The sequence below is a fragment of the Xenopus laevis genome, chromosome 2S (assembly GCF_017654675.1).
Source record: "Xenopus laevis strain J_2021 chromosome 2S, Xenopus_laevis_v10.1, whole genome shotgun sequence".
In the NCBI taxonomy this organism is placed as follows: domain Eukaryota; kingdom Metazoa; phylum Chordata; class Amphibia; order Anura; family Pipidae; genus Xenopus; species Xenopus laevis.
The window spans coordinates 144,144,866-144,170,268 of record NC_054374.1 but is presented as its reverse complement, the minus strand read 5'-3'; the positions used below and the strand labels follow the sequence as shown (position 1 = coordinate 144,170,268).

The window sequence follows — 25,403 nt, the reverse complement described above, 5'->3', positions numbered from 1 at the left end:
TTACTGGTGTATTTATATAGACCTTTCTGATAAAACTTACTTACTTTTAACTTTTCCTTTTCCGTTAAATCAGATTATATAGGTTGAACAGAGACTCTTTGCCAATGTGTAGTGATGGGTGAATAAATTCAGCAGGCACGATTTTGTGGCAAAATACCCCATTTCGCCGCCATTGAATAAATTTCCGAAACTAAGGATGAAAATTCGCCTGCGAAAAATGTGGCGCAATAAAAAAAATTTGGCAATATTGCCGCGCATCAAAATTATTCGGACACCCATTAATTTTTAGCTGTTTTGCAAATTCTTTGCCATTTTGCAAATTTCGTGGTAAATTCGCCAATGTGTGCTGGAAATTTCCAGTGAACACAAAATGTCCTCAATCAACCCCCGCATAGACACATACTCTGTTGAAGCCTGGACTTTATCAGCTGGGTGAACCTCAGCACCACAAAAACAGCCAAACCATCTTCAAAATGAATTAAAAGGCTGCAGATGTTATGCACTATATCTAATAATTTCCATACAAGAAATATTTAAAGGATGAGATGAAATAATCCCCTTTGTGTTTGTAAGGTCTTCTTTAAATGTGCATACAGCCCCTTGGAAATCCCCATTGCAATGCATCTGCAGAGCATAAAGTGCAACAGACCACAGCGAAAGAGTAAAATAATTGAATGTAAAACACCCCTGTGACAATATTTTGGCGCAGTCTCTAATACAGAGCTCCATTGCAGTGCTGAGTGCGCACATTAGACATTCCCTCTGAATGGCGAGTAAAGAGCTCTGTTTATGTTGACAACAACGTTCCTTTGTGATGACTATGCATAGGAATGTCTGAGTCCCTGACAGGGTAATCTGTTTTATTGCAGACATTATTATTCATCTGCTATTTTTCTATTTGTAGCGATATCTCTCTGTACACAAACAGCAATAATGTGTCAGTCTTGTGCCCGTCAGTACTGTCACCTGGTACATAATCTCTGCGTGTCTGGCTTGTCACACTGACGGATGAATTCCTAAATTGCCAAGAAAATGCCACCTTTTTAGGATCTGTTTAGTTCCGCGCAAGTGTCGAAATTATTCATTTTTATTTGTGCCTCCTGCGAATAACATGCAAATCGTTACAAGCCATACAAAAAAGTGCAGCTTGATCGCTCAGTCTTAGTGAACAGCTTTCCCTTTGCTTTTAAAAATCAAGGTTTTATTTTTATACTTGCTCTTTAGGAACAGTTGGGGAACAACAAAATATTATTTTATTGGTGGAAACCGTTATGTGATATTTACTTACTGCACAGCAGTGTGCAAAGTGCAATTTCACATGTAATTGCAATGTTTTTTTTACCCACAATGCAGAATTTTCCCAACGGTGTAATTGTGAATGTGACCAAGAGATGTATCTGATGCAATTGTGATGTTGCATCAGTTGCACTCGGAAAGCCAATCAGGCACAATTGCACTGCATTTCTGGTGTTTGGTGCAAGAGTAACACATGAACCTTCTACTTCAACTGTGTTGCTTAAATTGATACAGGCTGCTGTGTTCAGGGCAGCCATCAAGGGGGGGTAGGGGGCCCCGAGGTTAAGGGGGGCCCCGGACACGCCACACTTACTTGATTAGTCAGGCCCCCATCTTTCTGAGAGCTGCTGACTTCGGGAAGGCATGGACGTTTAAGGGGCCCTAGCCACCAATTTTCTTATAATGTGGGGGGGGGGGCCTTGGCCACCAATTCTGGCCACCAATTTTTTTTTCTCATGTGGGGTCCTAGCCACCAATATTTTTTAATGGGGGGGGGTCTGGCCACAAATGTTTTATATGGGGGGCCCTGACCACCAATATCTTTTTATTTTTTATTAACATGTGGGAACCCTAGCCACCAATAAAGGTGGGGCTTGCGATGGGTGCAGCCCAGGGTGCGCAGGAAATTTTGTCGTACGGGGCCCTGCGATTTCTGATGGCGGTCCTGGCTGTGTTAACCCTAGACCTACCTCCTGGTTTGAAGGTGGTGGTACCTCCAGGTTCCCAGAGTAATGATGGGTGAATTTATTCACCAGGCATGAATTCACGTTGAATTTCTGTGTTTTGCCTCCCGCAAATATTTTCGTAAAACTACAGCAAAAAATGTGCTGTGACAAAAAATAATTTGTAGCGCGCATAAAAATTGTTGTGTGTCAAAATTATTTAGACGCCAATTGGACTTGGACAAAATAGTCGCACGTATAAAAATTGTCGTTTGTGTCAAACTTGTCGTGCGTCAAAATTATTTTGACGGCCATTGACTTCAATGCCTTTCGCAAACTTTTTGTTGTTTATCGAATTTTTCCACTGTTTCACAAATTTTTCGTCTAATTGAAAAGGGACAGATTTGCCCATTACTATCCCTGAGTCAATAGGTGCACTTGCACTTTGTTCAGAACAGGAGACAAGAGGAAGGCAACAGTACCAAGTACAACTATATGGGTGTGCAAAGAGAACGTGTTGATACAAGTACCTTTAAGGAATGGGATTTTTCATGCAACTAACTGCGTTGCAAATTTGCAGCCCCACAACTGAGGTGACCCCCGTTGAGCTGGAAAGTGCAGGCCAGGAGAATTTCCTTTGTGAAGATAATGCTAAAGTATTACAATGGTCATTACAATGGTCATACTGTTTGATCACGTTTGTCAGCCTTCTCAATATTGTAAGACCAAAGCTTCAAAGTGGATAACTGGATTGATCCATGGACCCAAAACATCCGCCTCCTTGAGAAGGTTTGAGTTGGGCTAAAACTTCAGGTACAGAGTGTGTGGTGGTGTTTAATTATAGTTATCTTAATCGTTACATTGCATCGGTTTGGCAAGATAGGTCACCCGTGCACTAGTCATAGAACTCCTCGTTGACTTCTAACCTTATATTTAACTATAGGGGGTGCATTATTCCTACTGATTTCACTGATGCCTTCCTTTCTCTCTACACAAACCTTCTTGTTGTGGACACCTACAATAGCTTCACATTAATGGACAGATCACACCATCAATAGCGAGCATCAGACATAATAATCTTATACACATATTTCTGCTATAAGGAAAAGCAAAGTGGACAAACCAAAATTACAAGGTTCTATTTATGTATCAACAGATCACAGCTTTATAATAGCTATTCTTGTCTTTGACAAAGAGGCACCTTTCCTTGACTTTTTGGTCAAACAAAACCTAAGAGTTCTGTGAGTAATATAAGTGCATTAGGCCTGCAGACTCCTGTGTACACAAAAGCTATGAATATCTTGTAAATTATATTCTTATAAACGGTGAGTTCTGATGTCTTCACTTATAAACGGTGAGTAGTGATGTCATTTTTGTCACATGTTCTGTCTCATGACTCATGAAAACTATTGTAATATAATAAATAAAGTACCCCCTGTTGTAAAATATGAGGATATTAGAAGTCACCTCGGAGTTCCATTAACTGTATCTTATGGTCATGGAATCCCTATATTTTACACTAGGAGGTACAATATTCAATATATATATATATATATATATATATATATATATATATATATATATATATATATATATATATATATATATTTATATAGAAGTCCACTGAAGTTAGTAATACCCAGGTAAATAGTCCTTTATATTAGACAAAAAACCCAAGTCAAATGTATCTGGAAACAGTATGTGTAAACCTAGTGATGTCATCTGTTATAATGAACGCTTAGGGGCAGATTTATCAAGGGTTGAATTTCAGTACAAAAAACTTTGAAATTCGACCATTGAATTAAAAAACTTTGAATTCAAATTTGGCAATCCTGCGGTCGAATAAAAATCGAACAATTCGAACGATTTTAGTGATCGATCAAAGGATTTCCCTTCAACCTCTAAAGACTTAAGGTGGCCATACATGGAGAGATCCGCTCGTTTGGCGATGTCGCCAAACGAGCGGATCTCCCTCCGATATGCCCACCTTGAGGTGGGCAATATCGGGCTGATCCGATCGTGGGCCCTAGGGCCCAACGATCGGATCCTAACGATGCCTAACGGGCGGTCAGATCGCGGGACCGCATCAACGAACAGATGCGGCCGCAATCCGACGGGATTTTTTGTCCCATCCGATCGAGATCTGGCCGACTTTTGGCCAGATCTTGATCGGTGAAGCCCGTCGGGGGGCCCATACACGGGCCAATAAGCTGCCAACACGGTCTGTCGGCAGCTTTTATCGGCCCGTGTATGGCCACCTTTAGATAATGGTTGTAGAAGGTCTCCATAGGCTAACATAGCATTTCGGCAGGTTTAATTTGGCGAAGTATTGAAGTCGAAGTTTTTTTGAGACAGTACTTCGATTATCAAATCGTCGATTATTCGAACGTTTTTTACTTTGAATCGAAGTTGAAGTAAATTCAAAGTGGTAGCATCCTATTCGATGGTCGAAGTATCCAAAAAATTTACTTCGAATTTCGAATTTTTCTACTTCGAAAATTCCCTTGAATTCACTTCGACCCTTAGTAAATCTGCACCTTAATATTTATACGATTTTCTAGTAGAATGGTATGAAGATCCAAAAGATCTGAAAGATCTGTTATCTGGAAAACCCAGGTCCTGAGCATTCTGGATACCTGAACTTAGAAAGTTTCTTACTTCAGTGTGGTAAAAGTTATATTATGGGGGTTATTTATCAAGGTCCAAATTTATCTCAGTATTTCTAATATCAGACTTCGAGCAACTCAGAATTCCTGAATGGACTTTATTTATGAAGAAAAAAGCCTGAAAAATAAGGTCGGGCAAACTTCGGAGCTTTCGGCAAAAACTATGATTTTTTTTCATAGTTTTCTGCGCCGAAACCCCCGACATCATTGAATATCGGTACGAACATCAGCGCAGACACTGGAACCTTCCCCATTGACTTATACAGGACCTTGAGAGCTTTTAGATGGCGGGGTTTCAGATTTGGAGTTTTTAGACCATTGGACTTTAATAAATCTCGAAAAATTTGTAGTTAGGATTATTTGAGGTTCGGATATTCGGAGCTTGATAAATAACCCCCTAAATGTTCATTTATACAGCCAGATTAAAAATTCTGTCTATATGACGTGCAAGTGAGGTAGCACCATGAGGCTCAAGGTGGCCCTGCCCTTACCACCTCCCATAGTGCAGATGGTAAGTACAAGGCTCCATTGTGGCCTGTGCCCATTGGTGCTCCCTGACTTGCAGTTCATGTAGACATACAAGTTAGCAGATGAGTAGGGGCAGGAGGGGGATCAATATGTGCCTTCCCTCACCCAACCCTCATGAATACAGTGCTGCTGAGAGCACCCAGTGCTTTAATTATGGGACAGGTTAACAGATAACAGGTTGATACAAACTGCATTAGTGGCATAATACACAACTTGGATAGACAATTATCTTTTACAGGGCTATAAAAAACTATTTTTTGCAGCTGGTAAAAAAAAGAATAATGTTCGTCAACTATAAAGATATAGAGGGGGTTATTTATCAAAATCAGAAAAGTTCTCACTATTTTCTGAAAACTACTCCAACCAAATCCACACAGACTTTTCCCCTTATTTATCAATAATTTTTTTTCCGAAAAGTTCTTGATAAACTTGATAAAATCATGGCAAAAATCAGAATAGCATGAGTTTTTTGGATTTGTTGCCGAAAACAGCAAATTTTTCAGACGCCTGAAAACCACAAAATCTTCTGATTATTGAAAGAAACTCAGCGCAGATCAGAATATAAACATCTGCCATTGATTTTTACATGAACTTAGCAGGTTTCCGTTGGAGTACTTTTTTATTCAGACTTTTAACACAATCGGAGTTTAATAAATCTACGAATAAATGTATACGAAATAGGCTACTTTTGCTTCCAATAAGGATTAATTATATCTTAGTTGTGATCAAGTACAAGGTACTGTTTTATTATTACATAGAAAAAGGAAATCATTTTTCAAAAATTTGGATTATTTGGAAAAAATTTAGTTTTTGGCTTTTCTCTAATTAGACGCTTTCTGGATAGTGGGTTTTCAGATAATGGATTCCAAAGCTGTGTCCACAATTAAAATGTCTGTACAGTTTTTTGAAATAATCATTTTCTCTTCACTATCCCCTCTGCATCTGTCTTTCTTCATGCAGGAGATGAGCTTTTGATAGATCTAATATCTTTAGGGGGCTCTCTTTTCTACCAGAAGTACTAGAGCTCATCCAAATACCTGATTTCAGCACAAACACAATCTAAAAAAGAACTGACTTTGGCTCAAATCCTGCATGTAGCGAGACAGGATCCCCCAAAAACATTGTAAGACCTGTCAATGAAAATCAGAAATAGCAAAGAGTAACGTGATTATTCTAGAAACAGGTCAGAATTGTAATTGATTATTTTAAATGTTTCTTAGTTGAATATGATGAGTCTAATATTACATTTTTATTTTTGCAATAGTTCCCCTATATTATTATGTATATTTAATCACTGCCCAGTGCTGTGTATACTGTGGTGCTACATAAAGCAAGACGTGCATTGATTCCGCTCAGTCACATACAACTACAATATATGAAACATCATTAATATAAACACGGTTTAAAATACAATGCATTTATATTGGTTTTAAAACGGTACTTACATATTAAAGGGAGAGGTTTGAAGATTGTTAAACTGACCAATAGAATAGCAGTTTAGGAGCTTGGAGCGATACAATGGTCCAATGGCTTAGCAGTTTATAATTATAGAAATGTAGCATCCTTTACTACCTAAGTACCTTTGTATAGAAAATAAACGTAGAAAACAAAACAAAATACAGGTATAGGATCTATTATCTGTAATGCTTGGGACCTGGGTTTCCAGATAATGAGTCTTTCTTTCATTTGGATCACAATACCTTAATTCTGATAAAAGAAAAAATCTCATTATTTTCTGAAAGCTACTCCGACCAAATCCGCATGGGTATTTTCCCCTTATTTATCGATAAATCTTTCTGAAAATTCCCTGTTTGGGAAAAAAACTCCAAAAAATCATGAGCAGATCAGGATATCTTCAGGACTTCTCCCATTGACTTATATGCAACCTCAGCAGGTCTGAGAAGCCGGATTTTCGGAAAAGTCTGAATCTGAAAGTCCGGCCTCTCAGACCTACCAAGGTTTTTATATAAGTCAATTGGAGAGGTCCCTATCCTATTTGGAAGTTTCTGTGGTCTGTGCTGGAATTAGCATGAAAATCCAACTATTTTGGACATTTCGGGCAAAAATTCAGAAAAATCAAGCAATTCGGGAACAAACTCATGCTTTTTTTTTTTATAAATAAATAAGGTCCAATTGTGGATGCTAGTTTGGTCAGAGTTTTTTAATTAAAATAGTTAGAAAATTCAGATTTTCACAAATAAGCCCTCCGCATAAACAGTTCAGTGTGACAAAACAAACTGGGTAAATAGGCTGTGCAAAATTTAACAATATTTCTAATATAGTTAATTAGCTAAAAATGTAATGTATAAAGGCTGGAGTGACTGGATGTCTAACATAATAGCCAGAACACTGCTTCCTGCTTTTCAGCTCTCTAACTCTGAGTTTGTCAGTTACTTTAAGAGGGGCCACATGGGACATAACAGTTCAGTGAGTTTGCAATTGATCCTTAGCATTCAGCTCAGATTCAAAAGCAACAGTTATGACCCATGTGCCCCCCCCTCAAATCTCTGATTGGTTACTGCCTGGTAACCAGGGTAACTGGTTAGTGTAAACCAAGAAAGGAAGTAGTGTTCTGGTTATTATGTTAGACATCCAGTCACTCCAGCCTTTATACATTACATTTATGGATAACTAACTAAATTAGAAACATTTTTTATTTTACACAGCCTGTTTACCCAGTTTTTATTTTTACACTGAACAATTCCTTTAGTTATATCTTAGTTGGGATCATGTACAAGGTACTGTTTTATTACTACAGAGAAAAAAGAAATGAGTAAAATAAAGAATTGACGGTGATTTAATTGGAACCTTTGCAGGAGAATAGGTTTCTGGATAACAGATCCTATACCTGTACATGCAATATAAAAATAAATATTTACAAGAATAAAAGAAAAGTTAAACACATTACATTTTTATATAGCACATGGTCACTATAGCAATCGTAATGTTCAATGCATCGTTCTCCTATGCATTGCCAATTGGTATAAGGTAAGGGTTGTTCCACAGAGATTTAAATGACAGTATATATATATATTGTTTGTTTTTTATTTGTATTTTATTTTTATTTTAACCTATTTTGACATTTATAAGTACAATTCTTCATGCATACCCAAGCAATAGCACTAAATATCTGCTAAGTATAATGGACTACATATGACATATTTACATCAACATTTATTTAAAAAATATATATATATATCTATATATACATACTGTCTTTTAAACTACAGAATATTGTAAGCAATGTACGATGAAGAAAAGCCGGCAATGTTAGCGTGGATAATGGACATATAAAGGAAAAATGGTGGTGGTGGTGGGGGGGGGTGGCATAATCTCAACAAAGGACAAGATTAAACTCATAAAGCAGCATATGGACTGGTTGACGGTTCAGAGGAAGAATGTGTATCCACTGAAGGGAGGGACGGGACTGGTTGATGGAGGCAGGCAGCACGTTGCCATGGAAACACTGACTGATGCTGCTGAAACCATCTCATACCTTATCCAATACATTCCTGGTTGTTGGTAGTAGTCCAATGACCCTGATCTCTTGATGGTAAACCCGTGGTCCAGCTGAGCAGAGAGAAATGGGGCAACTCAGTGGATCAACATTTTGCTAAAGATTGAAGACTCCTTTCCAAAACGACTTTTCCAAAATGGCATCGTTTCTGCTTTATTCCCCCTTCAATAACAGTAGGGCCTACAATAAACACGTGTTCCCAGCCAGGACTGGAGGGGCTCTACAATATATATATATAGCGCCACTCTGTATCTTGTTTGTATTTATTTCATGAACAAAACAAAAAAAATACAGGTTAAATAACTTTTTACATGTGTGGATTAAATTAGAGTGACAAAAAAATCACTGTCTATGTGGAAATGATTTAGATTAGAAAAGTAAACAATGAACTGTATAGGGGGGGTCAGGGGTTTTCTTTTGTTTCTTTCCAGACAATAAGATGTTTATCTTCTACATTTTAATTCAGAATAATAGTGTATTAGGGTTTTTTTGTATGGGCAAATGGGTAAACTCTTATTTAAACCACACTGTTCTTTGTCTAAAACTGGAATTTCGGCAAGGTTTTTCCCATTACCTAAAATGGTACAATGCTGCCATCCGCTGGATAACTGTGTAGACTGTGCCCTGAACATACACGGACAAATTATAACTCATTTTAAATGAATAAAAAATATATAATTATGTGGACACTAGTGATGGGCAAATAAATTTGGCAGGCGCAAATTCACAGCGAATTTCTGCGTTTCGCCGCCGGCGATTAAATTAGCAAAAGTTTGCCGTCAAGAAATCCGCCACATCGAAAAATTTGTGTGCGCATCAGAATGCATAAACATTGTCGTGTGTCAAAATTATTCAGACGCCTATTGACTTAAATGCGTTTTGCAAATTTTTCGTGACAAATTCGCCCGTCACTAGTGGACACAAAGAGGTAAAATCCCTAATAGATGTCTTCCTTTTTATTACTCATCAATAGGCAACATTAGCTCTCCTGCCACATGTACATTCATTCTGAGTTTTCAACAGTTGCATTTAGAGGCCCATTTATCAAAATTCAAATTAGTGTGTTTTTTAAGGTTTTTGAAACCACAATTAAACTCATTTTCTCTAAAACCCCAAATACCATGAAAGATCCGAATAGAAACAAACAAAAAAAACCCAAAACACTGAATGATCCGCCAAAAACCACCCAAAAAACTAGCCTTTCTGACAATTACTAGAAAAATAAAAATCCAAAAACCTCCAATGGCTAAAAAAAGATCTAATAGAATTAGCGCAGCTCCCATTCCCCATTATAGGACCTTGATTGCTTTTATTTGTCAGAGTTTTCAATTCGAGATTTTCATGGTTTTTACACTTTATAAATCTTGGATTTATAGAGAAATAAAAAAAACGAATTTTTGAAAATTTTTAGAAAAAAGTTTTTAGAAAACTCTTAGAAAAAAGAAATCGATTTGTGAAAAAAATTAGACATTCGAATGTTTAATTTGAATGGGTCCCTTAGACTCTGAACAACATTGCTTTGTAAATACTTACCCAACTGCCTGATATTTACAATACATGACTAGGTACTGGTATAAAATAGCTGAACTGTATTTAAACCATGGCAAGTATTAATGGCCTTAGTATTTAAATCTAAAACTGAGGTCAGCTGTGTATAGTTTGAGTCTTAATACACAATACAAAAACCACCACAATATAGTAGTTGTGTTATAACAGGTCTCACTGTTCCCTAATTGACACTGGGGGTTTTAGGTGGCAAGTAGAAATGTAAACACAAGCGTAAAGGCCATAAACAGTAAACCAGCCTGGCCCATGATAGTGGACTATGCCGTGCTGCTCTGATTGAATCATGTAATAAATGGCTTTCCAGACAGTAGGGAACCATTCAAGGGGTCTTAAAATTGTAAAGGGCAAATTGAAGGCCACTTTAAGCCGTTTTTCCTAAACCCTCTGTGAAATATCTGCAGCAGGAACCAATGTAGTCCAGACAGCTTGCATTTCCTGATCTACTAAGTTAGCCAATAAAAGGTATCACCAACCGCACATACACTCATAGTTTTTGTCAACAGTTCTTTAAGTGTGTCTCATATAGACTTTTCTGTGAATTACAAGCTGTGGATCTTTCCCAAAGTTAGGTGATAATGGCTAATGGACATGAGTGAACCAAAGGACAACATGGAAACATGCAATGGGGTATGGGAAGGAGTAAGCGATGGGCCGGGTATGTTATCATGTTTCAGCAGAAGCAAGTCAATGAAAATAATTGTTGATTGCCTTAACACTGCATTAAATAATTCGATTGGATTGGGGTCATTTATCAACACTGGGCACATTTGCCCATGGGCAGTAACCAATGGCAATCAAATTGCTGCATTCATTGTTCTACTTGCAGCTGGCTTTAAAAAGCTAATCACTGATTGGTTGCTATAGGTAACTGCCCATGGGCAAATTTGCCCAGTGTTGATAAATGAGCCCCACTGAGGCCAGCAAAGTCAAAAAAGTACTTGGGAAAATCTTAAGAGGATCACAATCGCTGTTGACTTGGAATCACTTGAGTTCTACAGTTATGAAGATTCAAAATGTGATTAACTGTATGAAACCCTTTAGAATTCAGGGGAATAAGAATAGGTAAGCGTGGAAATGCTTACGTTTGGGACCAAAGGACGAGCTGCTACAATTACAAATGAACATCTCATAAACGGACTTTCATTCCCATGAAAACAAGTGCTCAATTTACAAATACATCTCTCATGCTATATGTTCTTTAAGATCAAGACTGATATATTGTATATGTAAATGTCCTTTCATAATGAGGATAATGTTTCTCGCATAGTTTGTTACTGTTGCAGTTGAGGCAAGTACTTCTCAACTGTGAAGGTTTTAAAGGATAAGTAAACCTTTAAAATAAGTGAATGTAAATTGAAGAGGGTGGTATTCTAAGCACTTTTGGAATTTACATTGATTATTAATTTATTTTTAATTCCAAAATATTAAGGGATATGTGTACTGTTAATATGAATGATTTTGTTACAACAGCACCACCTGCTGGTCAGTTTCCAATTAGTCTGACCATCAAGTTGTCTTGAAGTTGTCAGGAGAAAGAAAAAGGCTGATGTTTTCTTCTTTTTTCCTAAGCATAAAAACATCAGAGCAGTTTCTCTCTTTCTCCTGACAACTTCCTTGGCTACTTGGTGGTCAGATTGGTTGGAAATGTATATCCTCTCCCCTCATTCATGTATTTTAATTATGATTATGCACACCAAAAGCAAACCAAAACATTATACATCATATACAGTGAAACCTAAATTTACATCCCCTGATTTTAAGTTTTCTCTCATTTTATGTCTTTTTTTTCTGGTCCTACTAATATATCATGCATAATACATTTCCCTGGATTTTACACCATTGTTTTGGTAAAAAATGGGGGTTCTTCTGTATATAGATAGAAAGATAGATAGTTAGATAATAGATAGATATATGGATAATTGATAGATTGATAGATAGATATCGATAGATAGATCATAGATAGATGATAGATACAGTAGCTAGATGAGAGATAGATAATAGATAGATAGATAGATAGATAGATAGATAGATAGATAGATAGATAGATAGATAGATAGATAGATAGAGACAGTAGATAGATGATAGATAATAGATAGATAGATAGATGATAGATAATAGATAGATAGATAGATAGATAGACAATAACAAATATCAAACATATTAAACAGCAAAAAGCCTATAAATCACTACCAGGAACAAGAGACAACTGGTATGGGACCTGTTATGCAGAATGTTCCTGATCTGGGATTTTCCTGATAAGGGGTCATCCCATAATTTGGACCTCCAAACCTTAAGGGGCAAATTCACTAAGCGCCGAAGCGCCGAACGCTAGCGTGATGTTACTTCGCACCCTTACGCCAGGCGAATTTTCGCTAGCGAAGTAACTACGCAAATTCACTAACTTGCGCAGTGTACTGAACGCTACCTTTTACGCTAGACTTCCTTCGCCACCTCAGACCTGGCGAAGCGCAATAGAGTAGATAGGGATTGTTTCAAAAAAAGTAAAGTCCCAAAAAACGCTGGCGTGTTTTCTACATTATGGGTGATAGGCTGAAAAAGATCGAAAAATTTTTTGGGGCTCCCCTCCTTCCCCCCTACATTTCCTGACTCATGGCAACTTACCTAGACAGTGGGCACATGTGTAGGGCAAAATAAAATTTTTATTGGATGAATTGAAGGTTTTCTAGGCATTTGTAGTGCTGATACGTATTCCTCCATTGAAATTTGAATTTGGCGCCATATGCAAATTAGCCTTTGCTAGCGTAACTTCGCTTTACATAGCGAATCAACGCTAGCGCAACTTCGCAACCTTACGCTACCCCTGAGCGCAACTTCGGATTTTAGTGAATTTGCGGAGCGCTGGCGAAACTACGCCTGGCGAAGTGCGGCAAAGTGCGGCGAAGTTGCGCCTGGCGCAACTTCGAATCTTAGTGAATTTGCCCCTAAGTCTACTAAAAATAATTTAAACATTAAATAAATCCAATAAGATAGTTTTGCCTCCAATAAGGATTAATTATATCTTAGTTGGGAGACAGTGCAGGGCATTATTTTCTCATTACAGAGAAAAAGGAAATTTCGAATTTTTTGATGAAAATGGAGTCTATGGGAAATGTTTTTCCCATAATTGGAGCTTTCTGGATAACGGATCTTATACCTGTACACTCATTAAAGCTTTGTTTTAAAGTACATTAAACCCCTTTTCTAGGGAGATCTGCTCCTTTTATCCAACCCAACTTTTTCAGTGCCTTGGAATTTTAATACAGATAAAGTTCCTCATCTCTTTGTAAGCACATCCTAATTAGGCATGAGAGAGAGATGTTCTTGGAAGCAATCTCATGGGATTTCTGTATTATAATAGACATTGGAAGCTAAGCTAGAAATTCTTCAAAACTTGAGCATAGCTACCATGTAAATGTATAGCCCCTATTATATTTAGATGTAATGTTTGACATTTATTTTATATGGTGATTTCATTATCTGTGATCCCCATCTAAGCGCTAGACAGCCGCGACCCTCGCTTTATGAATAGGAAATAACACTTGTAGTATGTTTTATGTATAAAACAGAGATTTGCCTTTTAGGTTTCCCTTCCTGTACCAGAAAATTTGAACAGGTCAAAGACAGGAGAGGGTTTTCACATTGTAATGATAATCTATTCAGTCATGTAGGTATATTGTTTATATGATGCAAGCCTTGTGAGTGCAGAGAAGGGATGTTCTTGTTTAGCCAAGATTTCAGACCTCACATAACCTTAGCAGAATGCGTCTATTAGTACATTCTTAAAGGGAAGATAATCTGCAGTATGGCAGGATAGAAAGCAAAATAATATAATACAGCCTTTGAATATACACCCAGCTATTCTGTGTACATGATCTGGGAGCTTTTTTTATCAGGGTTATATTAGTGGGCCTTGTCATTATTTCTACTGGTGATCGGCATTGCTTTAGAGCACAGGTGGGCCCAGGGCAAGGATGCCATTGGTGTTCCCCAGGCTGCATGTAAGAAAATCCTTAAAGTGGACCTGTCACCCAGACACAAAAAGCTGCATAATAAAAGTCCTTTTCAAATTAAACATGAAATCCAATTTCTATTTTTAATTAAAGCTTTCATAGCTGTTGTAAACACATTTAAAAATCTCAGCTGTCAATCAAATATTGTGGCATATAGGCAGGGCAGACAATTGCTTTCACTTTCCATTCAGCACTTCCTAGATGTCACTGCTCTCCTCACATTCCCCCGTTGTCTTCACTGTTTAATTATGTAACCAGGGCTTGGGGATGGACATCGGGTCCCCCATTCTGGTGCACAAACAAGATTCTGAGATGATACAAGGCTTGTCTTAATAACAGTGTCCACAATATGGCTCCTGCCTGCTTTCTATAATTATGAATTCCCAGACTGAACGAAACAAGATTCAAATAGTTTATATAGTGTAATTAAAGTTCATTTTGCTTGACTAATGTGATAAAATAGGATTTTGAATAATGTTTTTGGGTGACTAAATGGAACATCCAAATTTACTTTCAGAACCAGTACTTTGCTTTTAATATTAATGGACCACTACCACCAAGTATGATTGTGGTGGAGAGAAGAGCAAATCCTAAATTGAGAAGTAAAGTTTTACATGCACTATTTGCTCAAGGGGAATAAAGATAAAGCCTAAAATTGTCTTCTAAAAAAAACAAAAGTAAAAAATAAATACAAAATAAAATAAGGCAATGTAGGCAATATGGCTGATGGGAGGCCATTTCAGGGGATGCTTCAGTCAAGTGTAATTGCAGTAAAAATGGTTCATGGCTTAGAGCAGCCCTGGTTATAATCAATAAATAGGAGTATAGATGTAAGGGATGAGCATATTGATGAATGCTGATTTACTTGAATAGATACGGGCTTCATTATCCAGAAAGCTCAGAATGATGGAAAGGCCTTTTTCCTCATACTCCATTTTCTCCAAATAATCTATATATTTTTTTCTCTGTAATAATAAAACAGTAGCTTGTACTTGATCCAAACTAAAATATTGTCAGGAACAGCCAGGAATCGAACCCTGGTCCCTGTTGTTGGGAGGTTCTGCATTACCAGGGTGAGCCACTGGAGGATCTCTGTCCTCATGTTAGACACTGCTCTGGACAGACTTGAAATATATTCTTTCTCCCCTGCCTCATTATCCACATGTGTCTTCCATTCCCAATTAATGACCCTTTATAAGCCTGTCCCTGCCCTAAGATCCTGGCTTGATTATCTGAGCTCCTGAGCCCGATCCAGCCCCTTACTTGCGACTCCTGATTCCTGACTCCTGTGTCCCCTGCCTGGTTCCTGTGTTCCTGCCTCGACTCCTGATTCCTGTTCCCACCTGGTTCCTAATTCCTTTCTCTGTGGATTCTCTGGTTTGACCTTCGGCCTGTTATCTCGACCCTGCTTGAACGCTGCCTGCCTTTGACCTTGCCTTCTCTTTGGACCTTGCTTGCCTGCCGCCTGCCCAGACCTTCTCCGCCTGTTTATTGGACTTTGCTTTGCCTTTACCCAGGTTGTATCTTTCAGTTTATACTGTTATTGATATTTCATTCATCTCCATTAAAAACTCCTTTATCATAACATGGCTTTTGCTGTTAAACCTGCAGTAAATGTGTATCACCTGGGTTATCCAGCATATAGGCTCCATTCATCAGCACCCAAACCTGACAAATATAATCAATCCCTATTGGAGGCAAAACCAGTCTATTGGGTTTATTTAATGTTTACACGATTTTCTTGTAGACTTAAGGTATAAAGATCCGTTATCCAGAAAACCCCAGGTCCCGAGCATTCTAGATAACAGGTCCCATACCTGTATATAAATGTACAATGGACAAATTAATGAAAAATGTATCTGTAATTAATATGTTTGAAGTATGTTTAATATGCAAGTTCAAACTATACACTATGGCTCATGCACAATACTCCACAAAGTGTGCAAAAAAGTTCTGCAATCAGCCATTTTTTTTGCACTTTGAGTGGGGCATTGTGCAAACAGCCACAGGCTTCTGTGCTCTGTTTTAGGGTGCAGAGATCCGTGGACTGCTCTTTGAATGAGCAAGGCCCACGTTATGCACTCTTCGTTGAGTGTCTAGCCTCCATAAAAGTCTCACTGACTCTTTCATTCATGTATAAACTGCCATTTTGTCAGACTGTCTTGCACAACCTTCCTTATCATTCCTAAAACCCCTCCTATAGTGTTGTAACCCTACAACAAGCCTGTTACCATCCCCTTTAATTTTTGAATTGCTACAGTAATGTCTAGGACACTGCAAGGCTGAACTCTACCTTCCATATTAGTGTCCCCACCAACAAAAGAATAATAACATACAGCACTACTAGAAAATCAGTGGCATCACATGTGCAGAATATCATGTTTCAAAACTGGACCAAGTTCAGAAGAAGACCTCAGCGCATAGGGTTGCCACCTGTCCGCTTTTCACCAGGACAACCCGGAAGGGCTCTCTGGGTGAAAACTTCCTAATTTGGAAATCCGGGCAGCACGTTGATGTTAATAACATGGCGATCAGCCAATTGTGGATCGCCATGTAATTACCCTGGCCTTTGATGCAACCAACCCACCCCCGATAATCAACTACCCCAATGTCTCTGTCCCGACCCCTGCCCGGAGTGTAGCAATGCAAAAGGTGCCAACCCTATCACAATATAACATCAAAAAGCCCTATACATATATTTTATAAGGCTACACCACCCAAGTCTACAACCATTCAAGATACCAGCTGGAATCAAAATCCTGGCGCGTTTCGGGCTACAGGAATATGATGTTGCTATATGCATTTTACTAATTTTCAATAAAGACTTTTTGATTTTAAACTAAGCCTGAGAGTGTGAAGACCTTGGTTTTCTTTTTATGAATGTATTCTCTAATTTATCTTAGAAATGTCATTGCCTTGAACTTTATACAGGCATACAGTTAATGGTACGTCTCTGTAAATTTTTATTACTATTATGGTTTACATTATTCTGTACATTTTAGACCTGAGTTTATGTAAGTATGCATGATATATAATGGATACAACATAACCCAGAAGAAGATGCTTCCATCTATGGACTTTCGCTCTACAAATAAAACTTATTACAATGAAGCCATTAACTAAAGTACGGCGAGGCCAGAGAGATGGACACTACGATTCCTGTTGCAATAGACACCGCAAGATTGGAACCAGTGACAGATGACAGCCATAATGTAAATAGAGGAGGTCAGCGTCATTTAAGATTAGCCTCTCCATGTCAGTTAATTGAGTTAGGAGAAGAGTGCACCGTCTTTGCTTGTCTTTAATGCAACTATTTTTAAACATAGGGGATAAATCAAATAAAACTAAGTATATGGTATAAAGTGGTTGTTTACATAACACTTATATATAAATTATTCATACGGTCTCCTGGATTCATAGCTAAACACAACTTAAGGATAATAGTAGTGCCTATATTGGTTCAAAATGAACTCTAAGGGGCTGATTCACTAAGGGTCGAATATCGAGGGTTAATTAACCCTCGATATTCGACTATGAATTGAAATCCTTCGAATATCAAAGTCGAAGGATTTAGCGCAAATACTGCGATCATACGATCGAATCCTTCGATCGAAGGATTTTAATCCAACGATCGAAGGAATATCCTTCGATCAAAAAAACTTAGAAAGCCTAAGGGGACCTTCCCCATAGGCTAACATTGACTTCGGTAGCTTTTAGCTGCCGAACTAGGGGGTCGAAGTTTTTTTTAAAGAGACAGTACTTCGACTATCGAATAGTCGAACGATTTTTACTTCGAATCCTTCGATTCGAAGTCGAAGTAGCCCATTCGATGGTCGAAGTAGCCCAAAAAATACTTCAAAATTCGAAGTTTTTTTTACTTCGAATCCTTCACTCGAATTTAGTGAATCGGCCCCTAAGTGCCACATCCGTAAAGCAAAATAAAAACAAGTGGAATCTTTTTTCCACTGAAGTGTTTGGTGTTCTTTCCCCAGAAGCAAGTATCCTGGAACGTCTTGTTATTATCAGAGCTACACAAAGAGAAAAGTAGGTAGTAACCTGACTTCTGGTGCCTTGTTTTCAGGGTTCCCTCTAAGCCGTGTGCTCATACACACAATAAATTGTGGTGCGCACAAAGAATTTTGTGTGAGAACATGTCATTTCTGACCAGCACACAGTGGGACTCAAATGCAACGTAGAATGATTCGCACAGTGAATATATTTGCTTTGCGCATGGTTAGATTTATAAAGCTGGATAAGAGTGGTATATTTAATGTGCAAATGGAATTGTGATTTTTTGTTAATCGCACAGTGAATGTCCATAAGGACGTTTTAAATATAATATAATCACATATTGAGAATATTTATGCACATACTCAGTTTATGCCATGACTTTGGTGGCAAAGAAAATATTCACAACATTTTTCCCAATCGTGAATCTAAATTGCCGTCAACTATATTTTTGCACACAATGACCTTGTCTCATTTGTGAGCCGATTGAGAATATTTGTGCCCAATGTGAAAACTGCGCACACAGGTTTAGAAAGTGTACACACAAGAAAAAGATTAAGGGAATATTTCTTGTAGTTACACTGGCCTAGAGGGGGCTGTAGGCCTGGAAAGAGCGTAATATGAAAATAAAATGTCACCCACAGGATATCCGTTATGGGAATGTCAGTGCCACGATTTCAATTCATTCCAAAATAAAGAGATTGAAGCAAAATGTGTCCTTGATACACAAACAACGAATGTTATATTATGGGCTAGATTAAGATACATGACTTTCCTCATAGAATACAGAGGAGTTTTCAACAGATAATTCCAACATGGGCCATTTCTCCTGCAAGAGACCTTAATCCATAGATTATATATTGTACAGTAAATATAATTCAGTTGGGATTTAGATAATACTGATTTCCTTTAACACTTGGAAGGAATGGTGGGTCTCACAAACGTGCTGGCAGCCATTTTACACTTTTTGTATCATAGATAACCACAGTTACGTTTAAAAGTGCCCTTTAATATGGTCTTGGGGCCAAAATTTGCAATAGCTGCACTGTGGGCCACAAAGTGAGTTCTGCTGCTATCATTCAGACTTGGGGGCAAATTTACTAAAGGGCGAAGTAACTAACGCTGGCAAAAATTTGCTAGTGAAGGAGATAGACTGTAGCACTATTTCGCACTCTAACACCAGGCGAATTTGCGCTCTGGCGAATGGACGTAACTATGCAAATTAAGTAAGATGCGGATTTTACTGAACGTTATCTCTTGCGCCAGACTTGCCTTCGCCACCTCAGACCAGGCGAAGTGCAATAGAGTAGATAGGATTTCCTCGAAAAAAAGTTTAAAATTTTTCTGTCCCAAAAAACAGCGTTTTTTCCTATTTAAAGGGTGATAGACTGAAAAAAGTTGAACATTTTTCTAAGTCCCCAAAAACGCTGGCGACTTTTACTTTTTTCAGGGTGATAGGCTGAAAAAGATTGTAGATTTTTTTTGGGTTCCCTCCTTCCCCCCTACATTTCCCAACATATGGCACATAAACTATACACTGGGCTCATGTGTAGGGCAATATAACAACTTTATTTTATGAAGTTTCCCTGGCCTTGTGTAGTGTAAAGTAGTTACTGTAACATATAATTCATTGTACTTTAACTTCACACCGTATGCTAATTAGCTTAACTTTGAACTGCTTATCGTATTATCGCTAGCGCAACTTTGCAAGCGTTCGGAACCCTGGACGCGACTTCAGATTTTCGTGAATTGGCAGCATTGTCCTGGCGAATTTACGCCTGTCAAAGAGTTTTGCGATGTTAGCAAAGCCGTCGCTGGCGCAATTTCAGAGGTAAGTAAATTTGCCACTTAGAGTCTTGCAGAGAGAATTGAGGGAGCACTCCAAGGCTTATATATAATATAGTATAAGCAAACTATAAGACAAAACTTTTCACCAACCTGTCTTGCCATGGTAAATATTACCTTAAAGTAATGCATCACATGTAGCTTAGCTATTTATTAGGAATGCCTCATTTTGTAAAAGAGCCGCTTCTTCCTGAAGCAAAGTTTCCTCACCAGATGGCACTTTAGCAGAGGTGGTAAAAAGCCACTCTAGGAAATCTTCCCTTTGCCTCACCTCAGTTGAAATATAGGAGGTAAGTCCTGTGAGTAGAAAATGGCATTTCCAGGTCTCAAGCAGCAGGCCCACAATTGTAAAGAACATTAGTCCTTATATATTAATATGTATTAACAGTTACCCCAGAAGTTGTCCTGCTTCTTGGCTTTCCCTATGGAAGGGAGCAACTTCTCAACTTCTAAAAGTCAACCATACAAGATACCAACTGGCAACATAATCCTGATGCGTTTCGGGCATCACAATTATAATTTTGCTGTGTGCCTTTTACTAATTTGCAATAAAGACTTTTTGCTTTCAACCTAAGCCTGAGAGGGCGGAGACCTTGGTTTTCTTTTTCTGTCTGCAAATACTGTTTGGAATGCCGGAGGAGACTGCACCTGGTGAGTTATTGGGACACCAAAAATCAGAGTCACTCCCCTCAGTAATTTGGAGCGGCAACTCTTTCTCTCTGATCCCTTGTGGCTTTTCTAATTAATGTTGAGTCTACTTTGCATTCTCTCATATATCTTAAAAATGTCATTGCCTTGAACTTTATTCAGTCACAAAGTTATGGTTCTCACCTTTCCTCCCCAGGTGGCACTTTACCAGAGGTGGTAAAAAGCCACATTAGGAAATCTTCCCTTTCCCTCTTCCCAGTTGAAATATAGGAGATAAGTCCTGTGAGCAGAAAGTATCATTTTCAGGTCTCAGGCAGCAGGCCCACACTTGCCCAGGAATTGTAAAGTCCTTATATATTAACCTGTATTAACAGCTACCCCAGAAGTTGGCTTGCTGCTTTCCCTATGGAAGGGAACAACTTCCCAACTTCCAAAATTCAGACTAGATATTCAGGCAGCTGCAGCCTTGGAAATATGGCAATTTTGAAAAAGTAAATACCATCATATCTGGTTATAAGGATGGCATAAGGAAACTGTTGAAATTGTGTTGGTATTCCTTCAATCATCAGAATTTAAAACCTGTTTTTGTTGGCTAGTAGGGTTGCATTCAAACCAACATTTTCACACTTGGTTAATTGCCTGTCCTTCCCAAAACATGAATACAAAACCAAATCTGACACTTATTTTAGCAGATAGAACAGCACCAGTTTGCTGCTCCACAGTCACAAAGTTGCCACTTTACCCCCAGACAAACATTCTGCCTTAAAAAGTATATGTTTCAAGACACAAAACAAGAAGACTGTCCAACCTTGGAGGGCTACATAAAACCAGTGGCCCACCATTTAGACAGAATTGATCCAACAGGGTTTCAGGTAAATCAGTCCAACAGATCATTAGTCTGTGACCCAGTTGGACATATCCGTACCACTTTGAGCTCAGTCAGTCAGTAGCACATGCAGATTAGTTATAAGCATGATTGGCTTAATTAGTAACAAGCAGCTGAGTTTGCAGCATGATTGCTTCTAGAAATAGGTGGCTCAATTAGTAACATGGGTGGCACAGTTAGCAACTATTAGTGCTGGAATATCAATTTGGAACACAGGTCATAACATCAGCAGAGGAGGTGGATGTTGCAGCAATTGGAATGGTTGGGTTAGTGGCCATTGGAACAATGAATGCACCAGTAGCATAGGCAAATTGATAAGAAACAGCTGCCTAATTTGTGACATTTATTGATCACTTCATCTGAATGCCTAGGTGGGTATCCTTAAAACACTATACTGTAGTTTCCTGTCATTATCTGTAGTGGTACAATAGTATGTACAGGTGCAATAGCATGTGCATCCAGTTAATGTACACATTGCAAGGTAGAGTGTATATAAGGCCACGTTATAAAATGACTACTTTATTCTTCACATTTCCACTTCATGTCTGTATTCTACTTTTTACTGGGCCAGTAAGGTTATAGCACAATTAGCAGTAATGAGTCCATGGGACCTGGTCATTCCCGGCTGGGATAGATTATAAAGTAGCTCACTGGGCCACATTGCACACAGTATATTAAATCTGTTGATGAAGCTGCCTGAAATACTTGTGTTAGGTATGTATTTGCCATTGGTTGTTATTTCCAATGTGGATTCTAATATAAATGTGTTTTTAGTTAAAATGCTTAATATAGGCAAGGAAAAAATTTATTTATAATAATAATAACTGATTATAGAGTAGAATTTGTAACTGTATATGTAGTAAAACTGCATTTGTAAGGGTTATGGTTTTCTACTCTAATTCCCTAAAGAAATTGCTTTGATAACCATTGTGTGTGTGTGTATCAGGAGTCATAGTAATGGTACAAATTCCTTTAGGAAACTAAAGACCTAAAAGTAGAATGTATAATGTACAATAATCTCTATGCTTACTGCTATCACGTTGACACCAGCAGAGGTGCAGTTTGGTTTAGGGCCCGTGTTGAAATGTTTCTTGATTTTTCCAGCCACTGAAAGGGGGTACTCGTTCTCTGGTAACCCATCATCCTACAAGGCGAAACACAAGAAAAATATACTGATGGAGGCAACAGGATAAAGATGGAAATAGAAGTAAACAAACATGATTTTCAAAAAATAATACTTTATTATGTTGTGTTACCCAGAGTACAAATGAACATAGCCACATGCAAACATATTTGTGCACTTCATCATTCCACATTAAGGTATATTTTGGTACAAAAGTATCATAATTGTAAGCATGGTCAGCCCAAGTGTCAGGCTTTAGCTGTCCAGACAGCCTTTAATGCCTACTACATGCTCAGCTCTCCCTAGGGTAGGACTTAACATTACTGTATTGCTCCCACAACCTTTTGTTTTACCCATGAGCAACATTCAAATGTAAAAAGCATGAAAAACGTTCCCTTGGTGCAAAATAAGTGCTGTGATTGGCTATTTGGTAACCCCTATGTCAGAGGTGTCCAAACTTTTTGCAACGAGGGCCAGATTTGGTGAGGTGAAAATGTGTGGGGGCCGACCATTCAGTCTGACATTCTTTGAACCAGTAACATAATTTAACTCATTTAAACAAGGAATCGCATAGCCATAGCAGTAATATTTGGACACATTAGTGAAATGATCTGCCACTTGGTCTATACTGCTGCCTGTGTGCTGAAGGTGTTAGTAATAGACACTTACTGGAACGTAGTGATGCGCCGCTCTCGCATACGTCTTTAGTTTACTGTACTGGCACATCAGTACGTCTATTGACACCTTCAGCCCTTAAGAAGTATGCGAGAGCGGCGCGTCACCCCGTGCCAGAACGTGTCTATTGCGAACACCTTCAGCACACAGGCAGCAGTATAGACCAAGTGGCAGATCATTTCACTAATTTGCCCAAATATTACTGCTACAGCTACGTGATTCCTGATCGTACTATGCTGGCGGGCCACATTATTATTAATTTCATGATGGAGGCCGAGGGCTGGTGTAAATTTGAAAATGGGCTGCAATTGGCCCCCAGGCCTGACTTTGGACATGCCTGCCCTATGTGGACTGCAGGAGGCTCTTCTTGGCTGTACACCTGGTTTTTATGCAATCTAAACTTGCCTCCAAGCCAAGAATTCAAAAATAAGCACCAGCCTTGAGGCCACTGGGAGCAACATGTTGCTCAAGAGCCACTGTTCTAGAATAAAGGTCCTAGAAACTAAGAAAACATTTAAACCCAGTATTACCGCCATAATAAGTAGGATTGCAATAGTCTTGTGTCACCATTTATTGTGGAATTGAGACTTACATTGACCCAGGGATGTTCAAGAACTTTCAGAGCAGAATATCGTTGGTCCACATCTACTTGAAGCATCATGGTGATAAGTTCCTGCAAGAGATATGGGCAGTGTTTATTCCAGAGCAAGGTTATAACTCTCAATATTGTTCCATGATAACAAGAGACCTTTAAAGCACTAAAAAAAGAAATGCAATGAGCTGACACAAATGATAGTTGCAGAAACAATTGTGGATGACAAGTAAAACTAAATGTATCCTACAGTTGACAGTTCCAGAACAATTTTTCCTTCAGTGTGGCAATTTCTAACAGAAAAGCACCACAATATGTTTATGGGTTCACCTAATAAGCAATTTAACAGATCAAGACCCAGTATGATAACACCACAGATTATTAGCCAGCACTAAAACCAAGATGACTAAACGCCTCCATTAGAATGTTAATTATCAGACAATGAGAGGCTAGTTAGTATAATAAAGTGTTTCCAACTGATAACCACTGGGGCTAATCAGCATCCAGCATCCACTTAACGCCCTTGTCATATCAGCTTTACAGATACAATGATACCCAGGTTAGATCCTGGGGATGCAATAAATCCTTCAATTTATGTTTAATAAAGAATGAAGAAATCCAGGTCAAGCATAAGGTATTATTTAATAAATAGATCCGATATATAGAGAAAAATATGTATTATACACAATATATTTATCCTCGGGGGTTATGTTACAACAAGAGCCAAGGTTGCCATGATGTAGTAAGCTATTGTGGCCAATCAGATTTTGACATCAGTATTCAGGTTGCAGTCGGACTGTAAAAGTGCTAACAGGTTCTAGTTTCCTTTTTTGGGGGAATGTAGTAATAATGGAATTACACATTAATAAGATTAGGAATTAGAATAATCACATTTTGCATTATAATATTATTCATTTTAATGGCAAATTTTTATTTGCATATTACATGTATTGCTATAAAGCAATGATATTCTATTAAGAAGTATCATTATGTATACTGTGCATTGATACAAGCATCTTTACTTTATTGGAGATGCTTTCCCATTCACAACTAGTACCTTCCAGCAAGGCTTCTGCTTTCACGTCCCATCCAGACGTCCAATGCCATTGCAACTTATGTAGATTATGAAAGGAGAGAGCCAAAGAAAAACTTGATAAAGGGGTTTACACCCATAACATTTCGTGTGAATAAACACACTTTGCAGTCATATCTGCTTTGGCTCTCTCCTGTCCTATTCTAAAAAAGTTGCAGTCTTTACTATTGAAGGTTGCTATATACTTTTGAAAAACATATAAAATAAAAAAAATACTGGTATAGAGGAAAAATGTATCACATTGCAAGTTTAACAACCAGTGTTAAAAAAGAGTGATTTGTCTAAACT

The 25,403-nt window shown here is 38.2% G+C and overlaps 1 protein-coding gene across 3 annotated transcripts in view; it reads right to left on the bottom strand.

The window, feature by feature from the left end:
- The window catches only part of LOC108709942 (serine/threonine-protein kinase DCLK1), a 221,752-nt gene that overhangs the window by 4,508 nt on the left and 191,841 nt on the right, over nucleotides 1-25,403 (bottom strand). For 2 of the 3 annotated variants that reach the window (XM_018250240.2, XM_041584500.1), the window contains 2 exons: nucleotides 24,023-24,103; nucleotides 22,663-22,776 (listed from right to left, as the gene is read on the bottom strand). In XM_018250240.2, the coding sequence (XP_018105729.1) occupies nucleotides 22,663-22,776; nucleotides 24,023-24,103 (195 nt within the window). Of the gene's footprint in view, nucleotides 1-8,648; nucleotides 8,723-22,662; nucleotides 22,777-24,022; nucleotides 24,104-25,403 lie in introns of all 3 variants that reach the window. The other variant, XM_041584499.1, reaches the window with a different exon arrangement.